Genomic DNA, 19243 nt, shown 5'->3' on the forward strand with positions numbered 1-19243 from the left:
ATCTTCTTAGCTGTCCCTCTAACACGAAGCAGACAGAATGCTACTGTAAACGCTATATAAAAAAATAGGTCATGTGCTTGAGGAAACGACCCTTGCTTTAGTTACTTTCCTACTGCTGTCCTAAGACATGGTAACCAAGGCAACTACAGAAGAAGGAAATGGAGTCCATGACTATCCGGGCTCACAGCTGTTTGTAACTTCAGTTCCAGGGGATCTGACACCCTCTTCTGACCTCCATGGCACTGCATGAATGTGGCATACATACATGTGGCATACATAACACACACACACACACACACACGCACACACACGCACACACACACACACACACACACTTGTAAAACACTCATATACAAATATAAATCTTTTAAAACTCACACAAGCGGAGTTGAAGTTAAATATCAGTAACATACATTTCCTTTAAAAATCTTAAAGTTTTAGATACTTCTCAATGGCTATTTAAAGAATAAGTGTGGTTGGCAGTCATTACTGAAGCTACTTAAGTTAGAGACCTCTAAGATCCACTGTCAAGGCAGCCTGCAGGTCAGACCATTCATGCACTTCAAGAGCAGGCTAGGTATGTTCTAGGGATTAGACCAAGTGGTCTGTATACGTGCCTTAATTTCAGTGGCTTGTTCTGCTGCTGTTTGACTGCTCTTTGTAAGCACACACACACCTGAGAAGCCACACTGTGGGGAATGGGTTAGTTCTCACTTGTTGCCCTTCTTTTCCATTTAAATCAAGGAAATGATTAAAAATTTTAATTTTCCTAGCTTGGAACCTCCATTATTTTGGGTGTTTTAGGCTTACATGAAAACAGCAGTTGCCTGTTAGCAGGTGTGACGTGATGTCATGGCAGGCCTCATAGCACCTAGGTTTTCGTCTGAGCCTGTGTGTGCTTGTGTGTGTAGCTCACATATTTTTTCATTTCTGGAATGAAAATTTGTTATGCTTTTTTTAAATCCTTTTTTTTTCCTGAAAAAAAAAGTTCAAAGAAAGCATTGCTTTTGTTTTTCCACTGAAAGGAGGTTGGTTAGTGTTGATTCCTCCATTGTTAGTTTTGCAGCTTCACACTGGGCAGGATCCTGTCAGGACAGAAGTTTGTCCAAAACTGGGCAGTACTGGATTACTTTAATGCCAAGAAACTCCTTCTCCTCTTAAAAAAAAAATTTTTTTTAAAAACCTTTTAAAATAGTGTGTGTGTGTTGGGGGTTGAGTAGTACACATGAGTGCAGTGTGCATGGAGGCCAGAAGAGGGCGTCAGATCCTTTGGAGCTACAGTTACAGGAGGATATGAGCCATTGTGTGGGTGCTGGGAACCAAACTCAGGGTCTCTGTCCCTCCACCCCCATGTCTTCCCTGTCCTAATGAGCAACTCTCACTGTTTATTCGCATGATAACTGTGTTTAGTATGTCTCTGAGCTGGAGCCTTCCCTTTATACCTGTCAGGAGTTATGTGGCCCAGTCACCACCCCAGACAAGGTCAAGAACAGCTGAGGTAATGCCGACCTCAGGCAAATCCTCTCCAGTTTCACAGTTTTAACATCTTTGATGCTGGGTGCACCACAGTCAGGGAAGAGTGTACCTTGTCCCGTGGCTTAGAAGCATGGCAACACTTATTTCCTAGTTCTGTTATCAGACAGGGCTTAAACCAGCTCTGTTGAAATTTTGTAGTCTGCTCTGAATATTTTTACATTAAGAATAAAATACTTGTTTTCTTACCTTTCCCCTTCCTGATGTTCCTGGTTTTCTAGATACTCCGGTATTTAAATGTCACCTTTGGTTTGTAGACATATGGAGCCTGGGTGTGATCCTTTTCATGCTGGTGTGTGGGCAGCCGCCCTTCCAAGAAGCCAACGACAGTGAGACGCTGACCATGATCATGGACTGCAAGTACACTGTGCCGCCCCGTGTGTCTGCAGGGTGCAGGGAGTAAGTAAAGCATGTGTTCATGAAGGGACTCCATTACCAGAAACTGACTCACCAACATGTCAGGAACACCTGACACACCTTCACGGGCAAGGATTTGACTCATTTATTTATGAGATTAAGTTTCTGTTGTTGTTTGGGGCACCTATTAGTATTTTGTAAGAAATCCAACAGGAGAATGCAAAACATTCTTGCTTATTTCTTACCCATGTTTTCAAGAAATCCTTTTTGCCATTCAGCCTCCAGAGTGGTGGGTAAGACCTTCCCTGGCCACTGCATTTTTCTTCAGTAGCAGAAAGCAAGAGTGGAACTGTTGAAGCTTCCAGAAGAGCTGGGCTTTCCTGTTTGGCAAGAACATGTCCTTCCATGGTATTTCCTGACTCTGTCACGGTAGCACATCTTAATGACAGCATGTCTTATGTTCACACGTCCTTCCTCAGCAGAGTAAAGCTGTGCTTTGCTATGTGCCACTGTGGGAAGTCAGCACTGACCGGCACATTGAGGTTTCTCCATCATCTGTGTGTGAGAGAGAATCCTGTGAAAGGGCTGTTTGAAGTTTGTGATATTTTTAAATGAACCAGCTGAGATTGTAGTTACCAATTAAAATGTTTCCTTCTGTATCAACAAAGTTTTGAGTGTTTCCCAACAAGCTGTAAGGACAAGCTATGTACAACTGAGGGTTCTCTTTCAGATAGAGTCCCAACTTGGGCATGGAATTCTGTGGACTTAAATCCTGGCTCTTCTGCTTACTGCTCACGTGACAGTGGAAAAGTGTACTTGATGGGGTTACTGTGAAAACTGCGAGGTGATAGTGCAAAGTGCAGAGTTCAGGCTGGAGCACAGAAGAGGCCCTGTGTGTGTGGTGGTGATGGTGATGTGCTGGTGGCAATTTGGGACTGGAGCACATGGAGGCTGTTTATGTGTTGTTGGTGATGATGATTTTAGGGTGTAGCACATAGAAGGCGTTCTCTGTTTCTTGGCTCTGATGGTAATTTTAGCCTAGGGCTCTGGGAAGCTCTGTTTCCTGTACTGGTGGTTGTTGTTGATTTTATGCTGGATCGTGTTTTCCAGTGCAAGTGCACACATGCACCTCTGTGTGTGTGGACATGTGCCAGTGTGTACATGTGTGAGTGTGTGTACACAAGCTTGTGTGCGTGCGTGTGTAGTGGTGACTTTAGGTCCCAGCTCTTACTGTTGCCCTTAGGAAGCTGGTGTACACCAAGTGCAGGTTAGATATTTATAGCTCAAGATTATCTTCCCTGCTCCCATTTAAAAACAAACAAAAACATATCTATTCACTTTACATCAACTATGTCATTTGAAAGCCCACCATTTATAGAATCAACATGGATGCTCCCATTCCTAAGATCTGAGGTACTGCCTCTGTGTTTCCCTTCAGAGAAAAACACACAAAATCAACCTTTCCTAATGTCTTTTTCTGAGTGGCGTTTTAAGGAACTGTCCATTTTTCCTAACTTCCTGTGCATTTCCTTGAGTGACTGTGAGGCCTTTACTGTTGGGGCTGTACTCTGCGTGGATGCTCCTTGTTTGTCACCAAGCTGTCTGCAGCGTTGTCTCCTCCGTGTCTGGCTTCTGATGGTGTTCCCTCACAGTTGTACTTTCTTCCTGTCCTCCTGTCAGCCAATTCTCTGCCTAACGAGGGTGCTTTCTTATTCAGAACTCTATGCACCTCACAGAATCTCCTTCACTCCTAGAATATTTAAGACTAAAACTCCTCTGACACAGGTTAGCCTCTCCACATTGGGCATGACCAGGCCTTCGCTATTCAACTTGAAGCCTTTCCTCATCTTCGTTCTCTTACTTACACCTGCCTTGTTCACAGTGTGGCTTTATTTCTAATCAGCTGTTGATTATTAAGTTAAAATAGAGTCTGTATATTACCATGTATTCAGATTTTTCAGACTTGTTTATGTCCATCGTGAAGGTAATTGTTATAGTTGAGTTCTTGAAAGAATGTATTTCAAGTTGGGGCCAGAGGTCTATGTACATTTTAAGGTCAAGCTCACGAATTGTTCAAAATCGTTTGCATTTAGAGTTTTTTCTTCACTGCTTCTGTTACCTCTGACATTATCTTCTACTGTGATGGTGGCTTCATTTTATTCCTGAAGGTTTGTGAGCTTTTGCTTTGACAGTTTTGAGGTAGAGTTACTAGATACAGGTGCGCTGCAAACTGCTCTGCCTTCTGTTCTTGCTTAGTTGTTTGTGGTCTAGAGAGGGCCACGCCTGTCTTTGGATCGGCACCTGTGGCATTCCCTCCCCTTCCTAACAGTCCAGACCCAGGGCTTCCTTGGTCCTTGGGGTATGGATCTTGCTCTACCTGCATTTGTTGAGATCAGTCGTGGTTGCAGATGTGGGGTCTTCGTACACATCTCTTCTGACCTGACTCTGCCCTGGGTGGTGGGGTTTTCCTTTCCCACCGTATGCTTCATCCTCAGCTAGCTGGGGAGGTGTAAGCCATTATTTTAGTTTTTTTAAAATCTACAATTAATACTTATCTCTATTGTCTTCTAAAATACTTTAAAATCCTGATTCCTCACTATTAACTAGTATGTGGTGATTTTATAACTGAGTTGACACTTTATGTAGTCAGATGTTGATAATCATCCAGATGTTAGCACAAACGTTGCTGTACTCCTCTCAGTTGAAGTCTGTTCTTCTACCACAGTTGAGTCCTTCCTTTTGGGAAACATCGCTTGGTTAATGCTTCCTTGGGGCTGGCTCACTGCTGTGTGTGACCACGAGAGTCATTGCTGAGTTAAACCTCTGGTTCTTCTCTCTCAGCCATGAAGATGTCCTCCCAGTGTCTCTAAGAAGCTGTTGCTGTCACTGAGAAGTCAGATGTCTACCTTACAGCGCCTTCTGCAGATTTCTGCTTTTCTCCTGGGGCTTCTGTGTATTATTATGCTTAGGCTGCTGGGCTCCCTGGCCTTTGATTCGCACTCTTGCATGAACTTGGAAAATTCTCAGCTATTACCTCCTCAGATATGTGTTCCTCATTTCCCGTGTCCTTTTGAATCTGCTGTGAGCGTCGTGTTAGCATCTCCACTCTGTCTCATCTTATTTCTTGGTATTTTCTATCTCAGCTTAGAGACAAAAATCTGTCTTCATATTTTATATTTTACTATAACGAATTACATTTGTTTTAGTTCATGTATTACATACAGAGGTCTTGGCTTTATATTTATTTCATGAATTCTCTTACATTTAATTTCTTAAATGTATCCGTGTTTTTTTTTTTGTTTTTTTTTTAATTACAGTTTATTTTTCACTTTTAGAAGTTCCCTTTTATTTTTTTTTCACAAGATTGTCTAGCATAATGTTGCCTATTTCTGTTCCCTGGTCATAGTTTGGAGTTGGTTTTATGAGGTACATTTAATGTGCAAGTGGGTGTGGTGTGTTGTACATTCCCAGTATCTGCATTCTGATTTACTCTGTGTTAGGGTCTTGCTCCTGGCACTTTAACTTCCTTTGTGGGTTTTATTTGTATTAGTTTTGAAACATTGTTCAGGAATTCTTTTAAGTTACATTCTACAGAAAGGAGTTGTGCATTTCCACACATCTTCCTCTCACCTTCGTCTGAACAGTGGATTTCCTTCTTGTTTCTCACTGGGCATGGCCTGTGAGCTTTCTTGACCTACCGTCAGTAGCTGCTGCCCACTGTGGCCAGCCCCGTGAGCCTAGTGCAGCTCACAAACAACGCAGGGAGCCGTGAGGCCGCCAGCTGTTTGTCCCCACGGTCCCTGCTCTCACTCTGGTTTTAGCTGTCAAGCATCCATGTTTATATTTTGCCAGTCCACTCCTAAAAATGTCTTACATGGTATTATTTTCATCAGGAGAGTCGTTCATTCCTGTGACGCGAGCGAGCTGGCCAGCGCTGGTCTCCGGTGTGCACTGAGCCAGCTTGTTTTCAGAAGCACAGGTTCTGTCCATTGCCAGTTACGTCTCATCAGTACACTAAGAGGCTGGGATTGTTTTGTTTTATAAATACTGTGGCACCAGCTTGTCATTTGTCAGTGAACCTAGTTAAATTGCTTGTGACTATGTAAGAAACAGTGCTTGTTGGTAACAGCCATCATTACTAGTCCTTGCAACAGTTCGCTTCAGTAATGGGCTCCCTTTCTTTCTTCACAGCCTCATCACACGGATGCTGCAGAGAGACCCCAAAAGGAGAGCCTCTCTGGAAGAGATTGAAAGCCACCCTTGGCTCCAGGGAGTGGACCCCTCACCAGCCACCAAGTATAACATTCCCCTCGTGTCCTACAAGAACCTCTCGGAAGAGGAGCACAATAGCATCATCCAGCGCATGGTGCTTGGGGACATCGCAGATCGAGATGCCATCGTAGAGTATGTCTGCGCTTGTCAGCACTGGGGACAGACTGGGGTCTAGGAGTCTTGATTCCCATGGCCTTTACACACTCTCAGGCCGTGCTGCTTACTTAATACTGTGACTGACCACCTGACAAAGAGCACTCTAAGGGATGAAGGGTTTGTTTCTGACCTGTAGTTTAAGGGGATGTAGTCTGTTTTGGTGGGGAGGTGTGGTGGCAGCATCAGTAAGTCAGCCAGTCACACTGCCTGGCCATCAGGAAGCAGGGAGCAAATAAGAAGTAGAGCCAGGCTGTCAGACCCAAGCCTGTGGGGACAGAGCACAGAGGGAGCCCCCGCCTGGAGCCCCCGGCTGGCAGCCATGCGTCCTTGTCCTCTAGCACCCCTGGCCCTGGCAGGCCCCGTGTGTGAGCCTCTGTGCTTCCTTTCACTCTAGAGGACAGGTAAGCCTGTCAGGTGTTGCCAGGCCTCTCTTGGTGCCTGTGGAGAGGAGTAGAGTAGGGTGGTTAGTGTCAGTGACACAGTGTCTGTGGAAGTGTCCCCATCGTTCCTGGGTCGCACTGTGAGTGCAGAGACCAGTGTCATGACAGTTGAGCATGCATTTTGTGTGGGTGGTTCCAGTGGGGCTGTCACATGCTGCCCCTGGCTGCACTGTACTTAGCAGGATGGGATGAGTGGTCCCAAGCCTACAGGATTTGCTGTCTACTCCTTGGAGCCTTTCTGCACCGTCCCGAAACCTGCATATTACTCAGTTGTTCATGAAGGCTGTCAAAACGAGCCATTCCTACCTTAGCAGTGCAAGCAGGAAAGCAGAGTGACAGCAGCCCTGCTCTGTCTGTCTGCTCTGATGACAAGGCGTGGTCAGAGGTCCTACTGAAAACAGCAGATAGAGCACAGCCACAGGGAAGAGTGGTTACTTCATGTACTCCATGAGACAGGTGCCCCAACTCAGGAAAGCAGCAAAGAGAGGCAACCGTGGGATGGCCACTTAGGTCTGGCTGTAGCATCTCACGTTTTCTGACGTGGGAAAAAGGTTGATACAGGCTGGGCATGTAGGGCAAACCTCCATGTTGGCCAGTGGGAGCTCTATTTTCTGGGAAGGGTCGTATCTGTAGTTAGGATAAAAATAAATATTTGCAAGAATAAAGCCAGGCTTTTGAACTTGGCTCTCGTTTTCTGCAGGGTCCAGATGCTTCTGAGTTTTCATAAGTTTGTGCCCAGCATTTAAATGACCTGAGGAAACACAGGACACTTGTCGATTCTCTATAGTGGCCTCACACCCAGACTCCTCGTGCTGCTTCTCTATAGTGGCCTCACACCCAGACTCCTCGTGCTGCTTCTCTATAGTGGCCTCACACCCAGACTCCTCATGCACACTGCAGTTTGCCAGGCCAGAGGTTTAAAGAAACCAGAGCTGCGTATTCCTAAGCCTTGTGCCGTTGTTCCCTGACTGCCAGCTCAGGAGGTGGGTAAGGCCTACTGCCATGGTGCCTGCCCTGACACGGTGTCCTGTGAGCATTGCTCTTTAAATGGATACAGGAACACATTGACTTTACTCAGGGAGAGGATGAGAGCAGCCTCCTCTTGATTGCACTGGCTCTCCAGTGCCTAAACTGCTAGTGGATGCAAGAGTAGAACTCCTGCAACCATCCTGATTGACAGCTGCTCACACAGTGCCTTAGGTAGCATGGACCTTGCCCTCAGCCGTTTCTCCTCCTCAGCAAAACCCAGCGTCACAGGCCAGCCACGGTTCCAGAAAACACACTGCTCTTGGAAGCCTTAGTGCCTTTTCTTCTGTCCGGGACACTGACACCGTCCATCTGTTGCTGCAGTTTGCTCTTTCCTTGCTGCTCTGAACATTTTTATTCAGTTCCTTTTTTCTTCAGATTTCAGTCACAACCTAAACAACTACAGGGCTTTGTTCTTTCTAGTTTGTGTTTTTCTCATTTTAAAACCTTCCCACATATTGGACATCATTAGACGATACTGTTTTTTAATCTTGTAAAAACCTAGCTGTGCCTCTGATTGTTTTTTGCTTTCTTTCCTCAGAGCCCTGGAAACCAACAGGTACAACCACATCACCGCCACTTACTTCTTACTTGCTGAAAGGATCCTGCGAGAAAAGCAAGAGAAAGAAATACAGACCAGGTCTGCAAGCCCCAGCAACATCAAGGCCCAGTTCAGGTGAGAAAAACACCTCACTGATATTAGTGAGTTAACATTTGACACAGAGAACTGTTTGTTGATGGTTCATAGTTCTCCAAGTAGGAGGGTCCTTGCCCTCATGATGTGGACGGCTGCTTTCCGCTGAGGTTACACCATGCTGCTCTGCTGTATGCAGCGGTGGGAGTTCCCAACACCTGGGCATCTCACTCTTGCTTCCTTCAGGATTTCCTCCAAGAGCAGTGAGGTAACCCTATGGTCACTTGGAAGAATTTTTTTTTAAGTAGGGAGCATTTAGGCTTTCAGAAGTTGGACCATCAGCTCAGTTAGTTGCTTACTCTCAGGAACATAACAGCTCTGGTTTACCTGAGTACCACCATTGACCTCCTGAGGCTGTGAGGAGGGGCTCAGTGAGTTAGACCAGAGCCCTCACTGAAGACGGTCCTCAGCCTTGCTTGGCAGAATGAACCCTTACTGTCCTTCAAGCCTGGGTGACCAGTCTTGGTTCTTTACCTGCAGAAGAGGGTTGTCATGACACCTCTTTTGTTGACTAGATTTCACAACATTCCCACACAGCTCTGGGTGACTGACTTTAACTAAGCAGTGGCTTCTATGCACTCAGTGGCATTAACCTTTGACAGTTTCATTTGCTGCTCTGTTCTGTTCAGATGTGGTCTCTGCCCTGTTGGGCTCTACTACTTGTTGCCGTTTTGGACAGGCGAGTCATATATGCTGAGGAAAGATGAGCAAAGAAACTGTGGTTTTCACACAGTGACAGCTGTGGGGGAAGAGCTCTCACTCACAGGTGTTTGTGGTCCTCTGGGTTTTGCTCTAAGTTGTGGAAACAGGAGAAGATCCAAGCCTGCATCCTGCCATGCTGTTCCTGCTTCTCCATGGCGCCTTGCCTTAGCTTCTACTGCAGGCCTTACTTGCAGGCCTGCAAGCCCCACTGTTTGACTATTTCCCCACTTGGTGGCCTTATCAGCCCCAGTGAACACCCAGCTCCGGCAGAGGCAGAGGCAGAGGCAGAGAGAGAGGCAGAGAGGCAGAGGCAGAGGCAGAGGCAGAGGCAGGCAGTTCTTCCTCCCTACAGTTGCGCCAACTTGGGGGAAGATGTCTGGGTAACATTTACAAGTGTAGGTCACAAAGTAGCTATTGTAAGTGCCTCTGGCGTCATTATAGTTCTGAGGGCTACCCTCCCCTCGGGTAGTTAGAGAACTTGCCCACACCAGCAATTCCACATTGAAAGACAGCGTTTAATTAACAGTTTTGCTATCCAGTACCCTTGTGTGGGAATTTGTACCAGCAGAGCTATTTGTTAGAGAAGAGGTTTGTCTCCAGACCCTGCCCTTTAAGTTCATTGACCCATTTCCATGTCTTCTGATCAGTGCTGAGCTTGCACAGCATCCTTTAAGTCTGTGCTGGACAGTCCAGGTGGATCTTATCCACACTGTGCGCATAAGGCTGCAGTGCACCCATGTGCGTACGTAGATGTTCATATGTAGATGGTCTGTGTGTATGAATGTGTCATATGAGCCTCTCCATGTATGTAGGTGTGCATGTGTATAATTGAATGTGTGTAGCATTTGTGTCTATGTGAGACTGCATCTAGATTATGTGTGTAGGTATGCATTCAAGTAGATGACAGCATATACATGTTTGTAGGTGTGAATGTGGGCATGGATGCAGGTGTGCGTGTGTGTCTGGATATATGCGTGAGCACGTATGCAGGTGTGCGTGTATTCAGGTATGTGTATAAGTGTGGTGTTGAAGTTCACAGTGAGCTTGGGCCTCCCCCAGCATCTGTCTGCCCCATGTTTTTTCTGACAGCTGTGGTATGATGTGTGAATTCTGTCCTAGCTCCGTGTGCATGCAACTTTATGAAGGCATGTATGTCATGGCTTCCTTGTGGGGTTCAAGGACACCTTGGGTTTTGGTCCTCACTTGTACCTTTTTGAAACAGGGTCTTCTCTGCCATCTGTGGGGGTGTTGCTGGCCAGTGATTCTGGAACTTCTCCAGTCTCCATCCACCACCTTGTGATGGTGCTGGACAACATGTGCTCTGCCTGCCGCACCTGACTTTCCATGGGTGGTTAGTGTGTGAGAGCAGGTTCTTAGCACTTGGGCAACAAACCCTGATCTGTTTGTCTCCCCAGTACCGGCCAGCAACTCCATGACAGTTTCTTTTTCCTCTGTCACACAGGCAGTCGTGGCCAACTAAAATTGATGTTCCCCAAGACCTTGAAGATGATCTCACTGCCACCCCTCTGTCACATGCCACAGTCCCGCAGTCTCCTGCTCGGGCTGGTGACAGTGTCCTCAATGGCCACAGGAGCAAAGGCCTGTGTGACCCTGCCAAGAAAGATGAGCTCCCGGAGCTGGCGGGGCCAGCACTGTCCACTGTTCCACCCGCAAGCCTGAAGCCCGCAGCCAGTGGGCGGAAGTGTCTCTTCAGGGTGGAAGAAGATGAAGAGGAAGATGAGGAGGACAAGAAGCCTGTGTCCCTGTCCACGCAGGTGGTGCTGCGCCGGAAGCCATCAGTCACCAACCGCCTGACATCTCGAAAGAGTGCCCCGGTGCTCAATCAGATCTTCGAGGAAGGCGAGTCTGACGACGAGTTTGACATGGACGAGAACCTACCACCCAAGCTGAGCCGGCTGAAGATGAACATCGCGTCACCAGGCACAGTGCACAAGCGCTACCACCGCAGGAAAAGCCAGGGCCGTGGCTCGAGCTGCAGCAGCTCTGAGACCAGCGATGATGACTCTGAGAGCCGCCGGCGGCTGGACAAGGACAGTGGCTTGGCTTACTCGTGGCACCGGCGTGACAGCAGTGAGGGGCCACCAGGCAGTGAGGGCGATGGTGGCGGTCAGAGCAAACCTAGCGGCGGTGGTGGTGTGGACAAGGCGAGTCCAGGAGAGCAGGGCACGGGCGGCAGTGGCCAGGGAGGCTCAGGTGGGACCCCATCGGGTACAGCAGGTTCCTCCAGGCGCTGTGCAGGCCCTGACTCCTCCTCATCCTCCCCCGCCTCTGCCGCTCCACGTGGTGCAGAGCTTGTGCAGAGCCTCAAACTCGTGAGCCTGTGTCTAGGCTCGCAGCTCCATGGCGCCAAGTACATTCTGGACCCGCAGAAGGCCTTGTTGTCCAGCGTGAAGGTGCAGGAGAGGTCCACTTGGAAGATGTGCATCAGTGCCCCAGGCCCCGGCCCCTCTGCTGACCTTGACCCTGTGAGGACCAAGAAGCTGAGGAACAACGTGCTCCAGCTACCTCTGTGCGAGAAGACCATCTCCGTGAACATCCAACGCAGCCGCAAGGAAGGGCTGCTCTGCGCCTCCAGCCCCGCCAGCTGCTGCCACGTCATCTGAGCTGTAGCGTGCTCACTTCATCTGTTCTGACGTGACAATGCATGGTCTTTGTGCATGCTGCTACACGCTACTTTTCTTTTCCAGCCGAAAAGTCTACTGTGTGATTTTACATTCATGATTTTCAGTGTGGATGACCAGGATGAAGTTGTGTATCTGGAACCCAACGTAATGGAGCGCTTAGAAATTCATGTTCTGCACTTAACCTGGAGGGAAATGCTCTCGTTTCCTTGTGAAAAGCCCAAATTCCTGTCCTGACCTCCGGTGATAGGGAAACTCGATGCTCTGAGGCCCACTGGTGCCCGAGACAGAACCAAAGCAATAACGTGGTGATGCGATGCCCACAGGCCAGCCGCCCGGGGCCTGTGCACCGAGAACCTTAGAGCCACAGTCTGAGCGCCCACACCTGTTTGTCTTAAATGACTGTGAACGCAGTTGGGGCTCTCATATCTTCATTGACAGAAGTGTTCTTGTTTGTAGTAGGTGAGATCAGCTACTTAGTTTGTGAGGCAGCTTACCCCATAGAATTACAAGGAGACAATCTTTTGTGAGGCGATGAGGTGAACTCAAGTCTTAACTCTATTTAGAGTGTGTATGTCTGTCTGACAGAACAAAAAAAGAGGCTCTGTGTAAGTTTCCCCTGAGGACACAAGGCGGGGTTTCCTTCAAACCTGTGTGGATCGAGAAGCACAGGGCCTGCTGCAGTAGCCACAGTGCACACAGGTGGCAGGCAGCAAAGTCAGAACTTCCTGGGGTGGCTTTCCAGGAGCTCGGTGGTGAGGTGGCCTCGGGTTTCTTCCATTCCATGGCAGCGTTTGGCTCAGCTGTGAAGAGCAGCTGATGAGAAACTACTCAGGAAGGGTAGTGCTCGGGAGTCTATCCTGCTGCCTTCCTACCACACACTGAACGCAGAGCTCTAGCTCGTCCTCTCCCTACCAACGACTCTGGACTGATAGCTGTCTCCTCTCCCCAGGCATCCTCTCTCGATGCCTGTCCTCCCTGATCTTGGGAAGCCCAGATGCTGGGCTTTCCACGGTGCCCTAGGGGGTTTGTAAGCAGTGTTCAAGCGGCCTGTGGGGCAGGTGCAGCTGGCCAGGGTCCTCTCCTCACTCTTCAGCTGCTGTCCTGTTTCTGAGTGACAGCTGCACCTGAGCGTGAGTCAGAGCAGGCAGGACACAGGCCACCACTTTTCTTCCGTGCTCAGTGACTGCTTCTTTAGGGTTAGTGTATATTACTCAGAACTTCACAGTGTAACCCGACTTTACTAAGTAAAATGATACTTAAGATCCTTCCTAGAGCTAGCTAACTGCTTGTGCTTTAAGCTGCAGTCCCTCAGTGTGACAGTCACACAGTTGAGAGCTGTGAGGGTAGACGTGAGTGAAGCCATAGAGCACATTTGCTTGAAATCCTTAAGCAGGGACCTTCCAAGGGCCAGAAGCCAGTGTGGCTCTCAGTGCAGAGCCACATCGGTGTGAGCCAGGAGAGATGTCTATACGGGGCATTGCAATAAACTGTCGCAGCTGCTTTCCAAGTAATGTACATACTCCTCTGTGGTCACGTCCAGCCTCGGAGCAGCGCCTCTGAACTCAGTCGTACGCGTTTGGTCTCCAGTGGTTTTTATATTCAGGTGTATATACGGTGCTCACTTTAGATCAGCAGTGTTGGCCATTATACTGCAGAGCTGGGTCATAGCCTTATTAGTTGTGTGTGGTTGGTGACCCTCTGGGTACACAAGTGTCTGTTGAGTGCTGTCTTACCCATTTGTTGACAAGTGGATGTCTGTGCATGTGTTGTGTGTCATGGGATGTCGTCACAGAGGGAGGGAGCAGAACCATCACACCAATAGTGGACCAAACTACTTCCTTGCTCTAACCAGTGACTTGTCCCCTAACCTGTCTTCAGAAGTCACATAGAGTTACAGTAGTGTATAAATTAAATATTGTGGGAAAAGTTAGTCTTGTATTTTTCTGTGTGTATATATATATAATTATGTACTTCTGGAATTCTATCTGTATTTAAAGATGTGACAATCTTGACACCAATTTTAAAAGTCCTGAGCCTGAACTAAGATGTCTGAGGAGTCAGAGTTGGTGTGTCTGAGAGCATACACTTGTCAGCCGATTGGTCAGCTGCCTCTAGTCTGGCCAGTCTTTTTCCTTGTGTGAACATTGACAGGTATGTGACAGATGGGAAATAATCTAATAATAAAGTGACATACTGGTGTTCAGCAATAGAAGCCGGGTCTGTGTTCTTTTAATGATTACAGCTTTATACATGCCCAGTCCAGCACTAGGAGATGCAGTTTGCTTCCCACGGGCCCTCAATTCCTATCATTTGGTGGGGTTGAAAAAACAGTCCTGCCCACCAGTGTCGGGTGGCCCCAGAGAGGCCTAGTACACTATCCGAAAGGCAGCATTTCCTTTAAACCATCAGGACAGAAGGAATTCAGAACTGAATTCTGTTTCATCTGCTTGGCCTTACGTTAGCAAACAAAGCAATTAGAATTGCCACAGGCTCCCACGGTCTGCTTTGTGTGGCTGCACATGTTCTGCCCTTCCTTGACTGTGGTACCAAGGTCTGCCTCCCCCGGCAGCCGTGGGGCCTGTCTTAGTCATCACAGGCCACCTTAGCCAAAGCTGTCCCCGCTGCAGCCCACTTTCTCACATTGCTGGCACACCTAGGTCCTCTTACTGCTGCGTCTGTTGGTCAGCATAGCCTCCATTTGCAAAATCCAGGAGGCAGATCTTGGAATGTCTTGGGGGGCACCTCACGTGGTGCACGATTTGACTGTTACATAGTCCAGTGGGTTTTAGAGCATTCAATGGGATTGTGTAGCTATTTCCACAATCTGTTTTCACACATCCAAAACAAGGTCTTGTGTCAAGAGCTGCTTTTCTTTTCCTCTGCTTCACCCCTGGGCTGAAGCAGTCACAGCCCAGGCTCCAACATGCGTCTCTCCTGTGAGAGAATTTGCTAAGTTGGGGCTCTTCCAGCTGGAAATGCGCCATCTTCTAGACTCCTCCTCCTCCCTGCCTCCGAATAGGGTGACTCGAAGTTGACTTAAGCCAACTCATGCAGACTCAAGACCGTACGCCAGCAAGCCTTCCAGACATTTCATATCTTCCCCAGGGATGCATTTCGGCCACCTCTGACTACCTAGATACATCTAGTCAGCATGTCAGTCTCTCAAGCCTTTGAGATTCTTCCTGTCCGGGAGGTGTTCCTCCCTCAAGTGGCAACTGCGGAAGTTCTGGTGGTGGCCTTTATTGGTTACTTGTCTCGTTCAGCAATAAATACCTTGGCTGACAGTTTAAGGACAGCAGGGTATGTTTTGACTCAGGAGTGAAGTCCACCTGTCGGAGAAGGGGGCACTTGGGCTAGCCACAGGTAGTCATGTTGCGTCTAGAGAGGAACCAGAGCTTGCGTGCTGATGCTCAGTGCTCATTTGGCTGTTAGGGTAGGTCTACCTCAGCTAATCTCTAATTCCTCACAGACCTCCTTCCCAAAGTCTAAATCCAGATAATCCTCCCAGGTAAGGACAGAGGATTGTCTCCTAGGTGATCCTGGATCCTACATGCCCTTGCCAACTGGCGTCTAAACACAGCATTTCTACCCCTTCCCACAGGTTCACGGCTGCCTTAATGCAAACTACGTTCGGTCTAACTTTAAAAGTCTTTAACAGTTCCCCCATATCTCAAAAGCCCGGAGCCCACGTTTCACCTGTAGCCCAAAGCCGTGTCTTATCTGTGAGCCTCTATGAAATAAACATGCGTCCAGCATGCAGCGGTTCAGAGTATAAACATCTCTGTACCTGAAGAGACGTTTCCTTGTACGTGGCAAGGAAAGACCAGGCCGACATGACACAGGAGCCATGGTCCTGTGCTCCTTGGCTGGCAGCAGGGGCTTGTAATGGGACGTTTAGCTCTGCCCTGCAGCACCTACAGCCTCTCTCTCGCCATTTGCACTCCATGCCTGCAGCTTTCCTCAGCAGAGAGCCTATGCTTCTGACCGCTAACATCCTCGTGTGTCCACTGCAAACTGGATTTCCTCACACAGCTTCACATAGTAACCTTTTTCAAGACCCTCTTCAGGCCCTCTGACTGCTGCAGACTGCCTGGCTTCAAGCAGAACAGTGTAAGCAGTGTTGCCAGCCTGGTGTGCTGCTCGAGCCCTTGTGCCATGGCCTTTGTGAACCGATCCCAAGCAGGGCACCACCCCTGCTTCAGTAGCATCCTGAGCTTACACTCTGTTTTCCCAGGACAGACCCCATGGGTGGGGTCTTTCCCTAGGGCATGTCACCAGGAGCACAAGTCTCCTTGGTGCTAATCTCCACAGCGACAGCAGTGCTGGTGTCCCCGTGCTTTGTCTGGGACTTTTTAATTTGCTTGAAATCTTTTTCCCAATCAAACTGGATTTTAAAGATCTTTTTGCCTAGTTTTCTGCTCACTTTTCACTGGGAATATGTAAAGCACCGGTGTGGAGTAGCCATGTCATAGAGTGAATGTTCTACTGTCTTTAATTTCTTCCATCAAACAAACCAGACTGTGGATTGATGTCTCTATGCAGGTGAGGGCAGATGCAAGATAAGACAAGGCCTGTGATTGGGCAGTACAGAAGAAAGGTGGGAGTAGAGTTCTGGTAAGGCAGGAGAGATGAAAAAGTAGAAGAAGAAATGAAGATGTAGAAGGATTATCCACCCCCGCTTTTGCTTTAAATAACCACAGGTAGTTATGAAAATCTTACAAGGGATGGATAACTACAGGACAATTTGTCTTATCTAGGTGGGCAGCTTATATCAATATCAGTTGGCTCCGAGTTTATTATGTGGCTGTTTTGTGGGGTGAGGATTCACTGATATAAATCTGATTGATAAATTACAAGCTTATTGAGTTTTGATTTTAGCAGGTTTCTGGAAGTTGTGACTATAACCACAGGGGGTGGATGGTCGAATGGGGCTGGGATGGCGGTGACCCATGCCGTGAGAGCTAGAAGGGCAGTCGCTTCTGAGGCCAGCCATAGTGTCGCCGCAGGGCCCGGAGAGTAGCCCACGGCAGTGTGGGATAGAAATTGGGAACTTAGTGAGTTGGGTGAAGACATTTTGAGAGCTCTGGGCCACAGGGTCTGCTGCATCTGGCTGACTGAGATAAAAATACCCTGCAGATGTCATGTGGCCCTATAGTGCCTGCCGGTGATAGCGTGGATTGAGGTCTTGATTTTAATTTACAATATCTACAACATCAGTCCACTTAAGGTCATCTCAGGGTCTTGAAAGATGGATAGATGAAGCTGGATTCTTTGCTAGAGTACACTTTGAGTGGCCTCTAGCCTAGCTCCTAAGAAAGTCCTTGTGTCTCTGGAACCTCATGAGGGCGCAATGGCTGGTTCTGTGTGTCAACTTGACACAAGCTGGAGGTTATCACAGAGAAAGGAGTCTCAGTTGAGGAAATGCCCCCATGAGATCCAGCCATAAGGCATTTTCTCAATTAGCGATCAAGGGGGGAGGACCCAGCCCATTGTGGGTGGTGCCATCCCTAGACTGGTGGTCTTGAGTTCTACAAGAAAGCAAGCTGAGCAAGCCAGGGGAAGCAAGCCAGTAAGTAACATCCCTCCATGGCCTCTGCATCAGCTCCTGCTTCCTGACCTGCTTGAGTTCCAGTCCTGACTTCCTTTGGTGATGAACAGCGATGTGGAAGTGTGAGCTGAATAAACCCTTTCCTCCCTGACTTTCTTCTTGGTCGCGATGTTTGTGCAGGAATAGAAACCCTGACTAAGACGGGGCCTCCACTGCCTTCATTTCTCTCAGTATGCCTGTCTTCCTGGTGCCTTCCAGAATGGCCCATTGATCCCTGCTTATAGGATTTTGAGAGATTTTCTGACCCAAAGTTCCAAAACTCTCATATTTCTCCTGCAAAATAGTCCCAAAGACCTAAGAACCACAAGTCAGATTGTTCATGGCAGTGAGCCTACTTCTTTGTACTGAGTTTGCTGCTGAGATAAAATATCTGACAATAAAGACAACCGGAGAGGAAGGCTCATTTTGGCTCAGTATCCTGGCCCTGGAGCCAAGGCATCTCGAGCTTACGGGAGCAGTTATGTTGCCTCCAAGTCAGGAGGCAGAGAGCAATGAATCCTGGTGCTCAGCTAGGCTTCTGGGGGATCCTAGATTCTGTCAAGTTAACAGTCAGACTACCATCACCTACTCCCTCCCCTTTCATCCCAGCATCCTCCCACGGGTGAGTCTTACCCTTTGTGTTGGTCTTGCCTGAACCTCTCCTCCTGGCACCCTGGTCTGTGACTGCACCTTCACTCACTGAACGTCCCCTGGGGTTTCTCAACATCTGTTGTCTGTTCGCTACACAGAGATGTAAGAAATCCATTTAAACTAAACCGGAAAAATGGCTCAAAGGTTAAGAGAATTGCCTTCTCTTGCAGACAACCTGGGTTCAGTTCCCAGAATCCACATGACAGTTCACAACCATCAGTGACTCCGGTTCTAAAGGATCCAGTACCCTCTTCTGGCCTCCTTGGGCAAGACACACATGGTGCACAGACATACCTGGAGGCAAATACCCCGTACACATACAAACAAATACATCTTTATGTTGTGTGCATTTTGCGAGGGGCTTAATTTCCAAGTACGGTGGTTTCCCATCTCAGTGCCTGCTGAGTTTTCTGGCTGGATTCTGTCTTTCCATCAGAATACAGTTACTTCAGTCTTTTAAAATGTCTTTGGGGGTAGTGCATAGCCTATTTTGGTCACCATTTTGTGTGACCGTTGAGTGTCCTGCACTAGTTGGTTCTCCACCCGACTCTTCTCTGTCCTCTGCCCCATTTTGCCTCCTTACCAGACCTCGAGACGCTTAGAGAATTGGGGACAGTGGCCTCCATTCTCAGCCCTGGTGCCCACTTGAACAAACCTGGACAAAGACTCTCCCAGGGTTAAGAAAAGTATCTTCCTTCCATTTTGTGGGTTGGGAAAGAAGTGTCTTCCCAAACCGAAGGCAGGGAATCCACAGACATGGCTGCCCTGGCAGAGGGCTCCAGATTGTCAGGTCCTCTTCTCAGGCCACCCTTGGGCGGAGCATGAAGGCAGGCATGGAGTTCCCCAGGGTCCACATCATGAGTCCATTGATGGGAGCTCTGCATCAGGCATGGCCCCATGGGGAAGGGCCACGGGGTTCGTGTAGGGACTATTCTGGCCCTCACCTTGTGACCTTTCACCTTTGCCCTAGATGCTTGTTTCCCCAATGGAAGGAGGCAAGAGCTTTGGGGGTTAAAGCTGAGAACAGGGTGTTAGATATTGGGAAGGGGATCTGAGATGGAGTGCTATAGACAGTGAACACAGTCCCGGTAGCTAGCAAAGGGCGAGCCACTCAAGTTCTGAACACCTGCTTCCTTGTCCATCCAATGAACCGAGTGAGAGAGAAGGGCGGTATGAAGCC

The 19243-nt window shown here is 48.3% G+C and overlaps 1 protein-coding gene across 7 annotated transcripts in view; it reads left to right on the top strand.

Moving 5' to 3' along the window:
• Snrk (SNF related kinase) overlaps nucleotides 1–14034 on the top strand; it is a 54197-nt gene extending 40163 nt beyond the window's left edge. For 6 of the 7 annotated variants that reach the window (XM_087560264.1, XM_087560260.1, XM_087560262.1 and 3 more), the window contains 4 exons: nucleotides 1791–1932; nucleotides 6082–6294; nucleotides 8326–8460; nucleotides 10643–14034. In XM_087560264.1, the coding sequence (XP_087416390.1) occupies nucleotides 1791–1932; nucleotides 6082–6294; nucleotides 8326–8460; nucleotides 10643–11804 (1652 nt within the window). In that variant the 3' untranslated portion in view covers nucleotides 11805–14034. The remainder of the gene's footprint in view (nucleotides 1–1790; nucleotides 1933–6081; nucleotides 6295–8325; nucleotides 8461–10642) is intronic. The other variant, NM_138833.1, reaches the window with a different exon arrangement.
• Nucleotides 14035–19243: the final 5209 nt, after the last annotated feature.

The sequence above is a fragment of the Rattus norvegicus genome, chromosome 8 (genome assembly GCF_021556685.1).
Source record: "Rattus norvegicus strain SHRSP/BbbUtx chromosome 8, alternate assembly SHRSP_T2T, whole genome shotgun sequence".
In the NCBI taxonomy this organism is placed as follows: domain Eukaryota; kingdom Metazoa; phylum Chordata; class Mammalia; order Rodentia; family Muridae; genus Rattus; species Rattus norvegicus.